General features: G+C 36.8%; 1 protein-coding gene across 4 annotated transcripts in view; it reads right to left on the minus strand.

The window, feature by feature from the left end:
• LOC109241880 (mediator of RNA polymerase II transcription subunit 19a-like) overlaps positions 1-8451 on the minus strand; it is a 10250-nt gene extending 1799 nt beyond the window's left edge. For 3 of the 4 annotated variants that reach the window (XR_002070316.1, XR_002070314.1, XR_002070315.1), the window contains exons 1-6: positions 7878-8451; positions 4864-4930; positions 3818-4107; positions 3494-3721; positions 2484-2540; positions 1718-1862 (exon numbers count right to left, since the gene is read on the minus strand). Coding sequence is in view for 1 of the 4 variants with exons in the window: in XM_019408702.1 (XP_019264247.1) it covers positions 1812-1862; positions 2484-2540; positions 3494-3721; positions 3818-4107; positions 4864-4894 (657 nt within the window). In the remaining 3 variants the exon portion in view is untranslated. Of the gene's footprint in view, positions 1-1579; positions 1863-2483; positions 2541-3493; positions 3722-3817; positions 4108-4863; positions 4931-7877 lie in introns of those variants that run through there. The other variant, XM_019408702.1, reaches the window with a different exon arrangement.
• Between the last annotated feature and the right edge of the window lie 884 nt (positions 8452-9335).

Here is a 9335-nt window from a genome sequence, read left to right on the forward strand (position 1 = left end):
GGTTTACGCCTGTTAGTAGTAGCTGGGAATACTCAATTTACACTTAGGAGTGTAAATTAGGCTGCCACAATCACTTTTGATGCAATCTAAACATCTTATGGAGAAATGAAGGATAAGTAGCAAGCTCCTCCTTCCTTCTATCCCAAAAAATCTAATATTGAAACATAGACAAGTGGATTAACCATGTATTTAAGAAATGGTCCATCCAACTATTAACCATCCTGATAAGGAGCAAAATACTTGCCAGACTAGTTACACAGCACCAGTCTTAACTGTTGGTAAATTATATTCAGGGTCTTAACATTGAGAGATTCAACGCAAGTTTAATGTGGAGTGAAGTTCCTACTTCCAATATTCAATGAGGTAACACGGATTTCCTGATATCCATATTTTCCTTCCATCCCTTCTCCTTTTCCTTCTGATACTGTTCTTGTCTCTTTTATTGTCTAGAGAACAAAAGAAGGCAAGATTAACGCACGGATCAGAGAGGACTTCAATCAAGTGCGGCACTAGAAGCTACGTAATAAAGCTGAATCAGTTTACATCAGGTCTCTTTAAATCAAGGTTTACATCAGGTTTCTTTTAATGATAACTCTACGAACCAATTAGTGAACAGATTTACCAAGACTGTTGTTCAAGATGATGTTGTCATGCACCCTAAGGTGGTGCTTGAGCAAAAAGTTAGACAATTTGCTCATGCAATTCCTTCGCGGAGTTTTGCTTCCATTTTAAGGCTTTGAACTCCAGTTTACCCTCTCACCTACGAATATGTATCATACTGCCAAATCTCAGAGCCATTCTGCCTAAGCTTTCACATAATCTAAGTTGGATAAAATCCTTATTCCATGAGATGCTTGGTCAGTGGTATACTCCATTTAAAACGGTCAAAGACATCTTCTGTGGATCAAAGTTGAGTGACATAACTAAGAATCTTAAATATAATCCATATATGAGAGGTTATTCTACAATAACAAAAACCAAAAGCTAAGGGATCACACATCATTGATTGTCTTGTGTTGCTTTTCTTGTTTAAATGATCTCAACTGCGCTCCAATATGGATAAGAAACTTCAGTCCTTTTCCAACTATCCTTTGGCAGCAACATTCACCTTTTATTCTCCAGCGTACATGTAGGGCAACGTAGTCAAATTTGTAAACTCTATACTCACCTTAGTATAGAATCAAACATTGGGATAATATGCATGTTGAGTTTGTGCCATAAATAGGCTGATATTTCTCTTTCCACTTCCATATTTTACCTCTTGATGTTCTAATCTATTGAGACGATCTACTCCTTAGCACTAAAATATGTATCCAGTTAAAATACAAGAAATAGTTTATATGGCTTTTCAGGAGGAGAAATACTTATTAGATACCTAATTAAAGCACACCAAGTATACCTGTTTCTGATGCATATGCTGCTTCTTTAACATTGAAAAGATAGTTGAATGAGTCTGTTTTTTAAGTTGGTAATTTTGGAAAAGGAAAACACAGTTTAATTATATAAAGCAAAGTCACATATGCACAAAAATTGTGGAGGCATCTGATCAGCTGTGAACTCTACGGAACAATCTTGCCCATGTGAAGAAAATAGATTGAAACAAAAGGGCATGCCAATGAAGTTCTTCAGTTAATGTGAAGAAAATAGATCGAAACAAAAGGGCATGCCAATGAAGTTCTTCAATTAATGGGGTATAGCAGGAAACTAACTTCTGTACCTCAGATTTTTCACAATACTAAGTAAAGGATCCCTCGAAATTCTCAACTGCAAAGTCTGAGGATTAAACAAATGATAGAACCACACGCCATATTTCAGGCTGCTACCTTTACTGCACCAATCTCATCAATCTTTGAGCTCTTGTGCTGCAACATTTCAGCATGTGATAACAGCAGAATTAGTTATATGTGCTAGTGTAAGCCCAAATGCAGCTTGTTCAGAACAAAACACTTGAGACTTTCTGGATACTTGTTTGGTTAAGATCGTGTGAAAGTATTTTTTTTTTTTTTTAAAAAAACTACAAAAAGTTTGTGGTTTATTTTTGAAAATTTTAAAAAATTTGAATAAAATAATACTCCCCCCATTTCAGTTTATATGACACACTCTCCTTAGTCAATTCCAAAAAGAATGACACATTTCTATATTTGGATACAAATCAACTTTAAACTAATCATTTTTCCATTTTACCCTTAATGAAAAGCTTTTTAGCCACACACATTGCCCCACAACGTTTTGTATCCCTTAAGCTTTTAACACCACAGGTTTCAGAAGTCTTTTTTCCCCCTAAACTCTGTACCGAGTGAAACTACCTCATATAAATTGAAACGGAGGGAGTACACTAACTTACACTCTCACAATTCCAACCAAAACAAATGACTGTCCATACATTTTTCTCGCATAAATATTTTTTCAAAATATAGCTCCAAGGAAAACACTTCAATAAAGTTGTTCAAAAACCATATGAATTCAAAATCATTCAGTTCTACCTTGCTTCTCTTGTGTTTGTGAACGTCATTAAGATCCTCTCCATCATGCTTCCTTTTCTGAGATCAATTAAAATATCATAATCAGTCGCCGCTATAAATACAACCACTTTCAATTCTGTGGAGTACCACTGTTGCTTCTTGTTAAAGTCCTAAACTCGTGCAAATATTGGTGATTTTCAACTAGCAGCTCAAGTAGAAGGTAGATAAGCATCACCGAACAAGAACATAAATGGCAAGGGAAAAAAAACAAGTTTCGCAAATAAAAATTTACAAAGTCAACCTCTCATCTAATTCAGTACATTGACAAAACGATGAGGTTAACAAATTCAAAGTTCAGGTTACCCCGATAGGTTAGGAGAGAGAGGATAGCTTGAGTCATATCAAAGCTGCAGCAGCAGCAGCAAGAAAGAGTTTTATGCTGATGTGAAAGTGTCTTAATAAACTAAACAGTCTAAACATACAGCAAACTCAACTTCTTGCCTCATTAACAAAAAAAACGGGCAACAGTTCATTTCACAGGGTTCTGGTCTCATTTTTCAAGAAAGATAAACCTTTATGTCCTTGACTTTCTCCCTGCGATCCAATAAAGGCAATGACAACACAAAAGGATAACAAACTCAATAGCATCATATGATCCAGTGAAACTCAAGCAAGAGTAACTTTCAGCAAAGTTCAAATGTCACAAACGACAAAGTAAAATTTTATCATCTTTAGACAATTCTATTAAGAAAAGACAAATATTTAGCAAATTAATTTGAAAGAGCTATTCTTTAAACCATTCATCTAAACTATTTCATATTAAAAAAAAGCATATGACATGTATAGTAAGAATCAACACATTGCACCAAATATCTCAAGGTTGACAAGAGGGGGTTGCTCAGATGGTCAGCACCCCCACCTACAACCCCAGGGTCGTGGGTTTCGAGTCACCAAAGGAGAAATAGCTCCAACAAAGGGGGATCAAAAGGGAAGGGAAAAAAGAATATCTCAGGGTTTTGCCAGTAGCAGACCTTCTCACGATGTTTCTTCGAATGATCAGCACCAGAATCATGATGACCATTTTTATCTCTCTTTTTCTCTTTATCCTTGTCTTTGCTTCGATCTTTATGCCGATGTTTGTTTTTCTTATGCTCTTTGTCCTTCTCCTTGTCCTTATCTTTGTGCTTTTTACGCTTCTTATCCTTGTCTTTCGACTCACTTATAGATTTTCCAGCTACAGTTGGGATGCCTTTCTCAGACTATAAAAAAAGAAAAAAAGAAGTTAAAACATTACTTAAAAGACGCTGACACAGATGAACTACTGTCGCTCAAGCTTCACTCAGTAAATTTCTTACAGGAGGCAGAACAACTGGAGCCGCTTCACGTAGTTGAAAAGCTTCTCCAAGAACATCTAGGTCAAATGGCTGGATGCGGGAACTCGTCTCTCTTGACAAGGAAGTGTCCTGTATAAGCTGATCCAACTGCATCCCTTCCCCTTTCCTAATTTCTGTGTCTCCCACCACATTGTGAAGATAGTGGGTATCTGAAATAGACAACGGAAGTGACCTCTTGCAGAAGAACTCGTGATGAGGCAACAATTTGAAATGACTGATAAGATCCACAGCACCTGTAAGTTCTCTGGCCCCTGGTGGTGCAATTTGACCATATCAAAAACAGTTATAAACTAATTCTTAATTAAAAACAATAGGCATTCTAAAGAGAACAATATTAGAACCTGCATTTTAATTCATCATCAGAATATCAATAGATAAATCTAAGCCCCTTGAGAAACCTGATACTCTTTAGCAGTCCAGTATCTTTCCATCACCTCACATGTGACTAAAATATCAACTATGTTTGCTAAGATTTAATCAACTTTGGCTTATAATAGTCACAATGATCCCGAACTCAAAGAATATTAATCTGAGAGCTAACACCATCCAGATGATGAAGGAAAATGCTTGAGAATACATTGTTTTGTGATATAAACTTCTACAAAATCTTATTCTATGATAAACAATTATGCCACATGTAAAGCCCCAAAGATAACATTAGAATTACTACTCCTTTATCTTTCTCCCAAAATGAACAAAGATAGATGCCTCCTTGTGCTGAAGAAGAACCACAGAAAAATGAGAAAGCAGTAAAAGATCATTTCTACATCCGGAAAGAGATAACTGGCCCACACAACGAGGATTGCAAAAGCAAATAAATCAGCCAGCTGCAGATTTGAGCAAGATACTGATGAAATCAAGCATTTTACTGTAAATCAGAACCTAGCTATGTAAATAAAGACCCTCACAATATCAAATGTCTGCAGTAGTCAATGCAGGGCAACATGCAAAAAGACTGTACGTTACAATTCTGTTTCAACGGGAACAAAATGCTGCAAGGGTCTTACCTCTTCCAAAACTCTTGCAATCAGGATCCATCAATTAGCAACAAGTGCGTAGGTACAGCATTATCTCCTGGAAAGTGTTGATAGGTTAGAAAAGTCCAGAACTATCTTTTCTGGGAACATCAAGAGTACAGCACTGGAATTAAAACAAACAACAACAACTACAACAACCCAGTAAAATCCCACAAGTGGGGTCTGGGGAGGGTAGTATGTACGCAGACCTTACCCCTACCCCGAAGGCATAGAGAGGCTGTTTCCGAAAGACCCTCGGCTCAAGATAATAAGAAAAACAAAAGGAGAGAGTATTAGTTTCACCGTAGAGATCATAGGAAAATTAGGAACATAAATTGCAGAAAAAAATACAAGGCAGAAACGATGGCTAGTAAATAGATCTTGCACCGAAAAGAGAAAGTATTAAGACATGGCAATGCCCCTAGTTATTTAGACTAAAACCTTACCAGACTAGGCTCACAACGGTATAAAGTAACGCGAGACTCAACTACCTCCTAGCCTACAACCGTAATACTCGACCTCCACAAAATGGATTGAATAAGCAGAAACTAAAAGATATAACAGTAATGTTGGGACCACCATACAGAACCAGGAGGTATTAAAAGGGTTCATCAACCTTTTTGGTATCTTGTCCAAAGAAAAGCTACCTGATGCTCTCATTTTGCATAAGCTCTACTGGTCTAACATAACCAAAATATGAAGCGTGGGGAAAATGAACGCGACAAAACAAAGCTAAAACCAGAACAAAATTACAACCTTCTTTGGTGAAGCTAAATAGAGAGTTCAGAATGTGGGTTCACACAGAACTATTCTTTCAGTTTCTAACGCTCCACCTCCAGGGGGGTTGGGAAGTCTTACAGGGGACATCCACCGATACTTCGACAAAAAAAGTGGAATAAAATAAAAGGGAAAATACATAAGTACCCCCGGTCCTATACCCGGATTCCCAACTACACACTTTACCTTTGCGGGGTTTTTATTACCCACTCTAAACTATTAAAAAGTTTAATAAACACACCCTTAAAATTGGACAACCAGATTCCTGATGGAGAGTGTTGTGCACGCACTGCCAGCTAATAATTCTTTTTCTTTTTTCTTTTTTTTTCTTATTCTGTTTTTCTTATTATATTCTAGTTTCATATACATGGTCGCCGGCGAATGTATAATTATTTTCCAACTGTGAATTCGTAAACGGAAATCGTAGTCCGAGCCAAAGCAGCACCGTTGAGGTGTCGTTGCCGGTAATGGTGAAAAACTCGCTGCCGGCAGTGGTGTTAGACTCATCATCGTTGGATCTCAGCCTTGGTGGATTTGGTAATTTATTTAGCAATGGTATGGGTAGATTTTGTTCTTGAATAATCTGTTTTACGGTTCTCCGGTCGCCGGAGGAATCGACGGAGGTGTGACGCCGGTGAATCGTATGTACTATTTGGAAGCTCGCAACGAGGGAGGGTGATTTCTTCAGGTAAAAAAAGTTGCAGGAAAACGGCGGATTTTATTGTCGATGTTGTTGGAGATGGCTCCGGCGAGTCGGATTCGTCGTCGGTGAAAAAGAAAAAAGAGACTGGATTTACAAAAAGAACAAAAAAATAGTATTAGTTTAAGTTATATTAATAATTAATTAAGTCTAAAATAATGATATAATTTTCAATTAAAAGTTGTCACTTGTATAAATTAATCAGTTTTAAACTTTAATTTTGCCTCTCACATGCTTTCAAGAGAGTGTGTATAATACACTTTATAATAGTTTAGGGGGGTAATAAAAACCCGCAAAGGTAAAGTGTGTAGTTGGGAATCCGGGTATAGGACAGGGGGTACTTATGCATTTTCCCAAAATAAAACTAAGAAAACCAAAATCTACTAATAGATGAAGTAGGCAAAAAGTTACTCAATATTCAGCACTACGCTTTTCACAAGATGTAGAAGGTTCTTTCTTTTTTTAGATAAATAAGGAGGCATGTTGTACTTAAGCAATGATGTCCACATCTACAATGGTAAGGCAGAAGAGAAAGATGAAAAAAGGAAGTGGTACTGGATGTCCAATAGATTGTTAATGGGGAAACCAGGAAAATACCCCCAAAAAAAGAGAGAGAGAGAGGAAAAGATTAAGAGAGAAAGCTACTTGTTTTTTGTAGACAATCACAAGGACAGGAATTGCAAACGATCAAGACATCAAAATTTTATACAAAATTAACAATGACATAGTTCCCAATTGCAAAAGATTGATAATTTTTTTTTCCTTTCTAAAAATTAAATACCACATCATCTAAGCAGTGGAATTACTACAACGTTTTATTCTAAGCTTGAAATATGCCTATCAAAACATGCAAAAAGGGATACCAACTAAACAACTCCTGACAGAGATTTTTTGCACTGCAAATATCTCACTAACAAAAAGTAGATGTGCAAACTCTTGGTGATCATGATTCAAAAATTGATTTTCCAATCATATCTCTTCTTTCCGTATTCCTTTTCAACAGCTAACAGCAATTCTCACATTCCTCATACAGCAAAATCTCATACTTACAAACTTCAATTATCAGAGATGTCTCCCAAGAAATAGCAGATTATCAGCCTAGATTCAACATTTACAGACTATTACTTCACAAATATTACAGGATCAAGCAATTTAAGTTTTGACCAATAGCCATCACAGTAATGGCGCAACTTACCAGAACAATAAGACTACTAAAGGGTAAGCGGAGAGTTGAACTCCGAACACCAACCAAAGTAGATAATTCCTGCCCCCTCTCAAATTCATTCACAACCTCCGCCACCAAAGTTCCCAAATTTAACATACAGAATATACGCAGTACTAAAAAATTCGGATACACACCAAAGTTCAATAACATTAAAACAATATACAACGTGGACGTTCCAAATCTCTAGTCATTTAACATATTTCTGTCACTAAGGAAACGTCTTGATCTCAGAATTTAAACATCAATATAACCGTTGGAAGACATAATACGAGCAAAATTTTCAACTAGGAAAAAGGAGCTTACTCGATGAAACAGAGAGATCCAAGAGGTAAATGTGAGCTTCGCCAAGCACAAATTCCAATCAAATATGCTCCAGAAGCAAGCAATTCAACTCAGGAATTAGGGTTTTAGCAATTGACCACAAGGCTTCGGCTTCGAATAAATAATTTGTTTCTGATACGCTCGTTCTTGAACTGAAATAAACCCTAATTCCTCTTTGGGCATAAAATAGTTGAATAACGATTGGCTCAGGAAAGAAGAAAACGGACTTCTCGCTTTTGCTTCTATGATGATACTGTCAACCTTATTATATTATTATTGTAATAGTAATATTTTATTCTTAGATACTTTTCCTATATTTCTAATTTGACGTTAACTGCCCCTGATCTGGACTATGTTAGAGGGAGCTTTCCGTCATTTCAGAGTACCATTGATGACGACGACTGACAGTTCTCCATGAAAGGAGGAAATAGAGGGCAGAAAATCTGATTTTCTTAAACAAAAACAGATAATAAATCGAATTGATAAAATTATGTTGAGTTGAGAATTTGAAAGATTTTATCTTTATTGGATTTGTTCCACGCAAATTTGGATCAACCGAGCCCGTGAATATCGTTAAAAAAATTGTGCAAATTTGGTTCTATAAAAAAAGAAACATTGTAACCTAAATATGATAGGTGTGAGATTAGCTGCTGCAAGTCCAATATTCAGCCATTATAGAATGTTTTGTGGATTATGTGTGATATTGTCTATCTTGTTTGAAGATTCTTATGACGCATTCATATTTATGGTGGATCTGCTACAAACTAAGTAGATCAGTGACCACACTTAACAGCTTGTTTGGATTGTTGTAATATAACGTTTCATAATGTATCGTATGGTATTGTATGATCAGTATAATGTCTCTATAGATTGTATTATTTGCCGTCGTTTCATGATATCATGCACCAAAAATATGAAGAATAAACTTGCAATATTACTATGAAAAAATAGAATATGGAGTAAGGGTGTCTAACGGGCCGGGTTGACCCGGAACCGGACCGGCCAAGGCCGGTTAAAACGGACCGGACCGGCCCGGTACATAGGGGGCCGGGTGGGCTGGGTAGAGGGGGTTGGTCCGTTTACTTTTTTTAAACGGTTAACCGGACCGGTTAAACCCGGTCCACGTGAACAGTAACTCTTACCGGTTTAACCGGCCCGGACCAGCCCGATACAACGGCTATAATTTTTTTTATTTTTTTTATTTTTCGAACTATGTGGGGCCCACTGACCGTTGGCAATGGTCAGACCTGGAATTGATCCATTAGCCAACGGGAGAATTGCATAAATAGCCTTTTTTTAAAAAAAATTTAACCCTTTTTCAATTTACAAAATTAACCTTCTCAAAAACTATAAATACCCCCCCCCCCCTCTTCTTCATTTCTTCACTCAACTCTCATTTCTCAATCTCAATTTCTCTCATTCTCTTATTCTCCAATTTTC

This window comes from Nicotiana attenuata, unplaced genomic scaffold (genome assembly GCF_001879085.1).
Source record: "Nicotiana attenuata strain UT unplaced genomic scaffold, NIATTr2, whole genome shotgun sequence".
NCBI lineage: Eukaryota > Viridiplantae > Streptophyta > Magnoliopsida > Solanales > Solanaceae > Nicotiana > Nicotiana attenuata.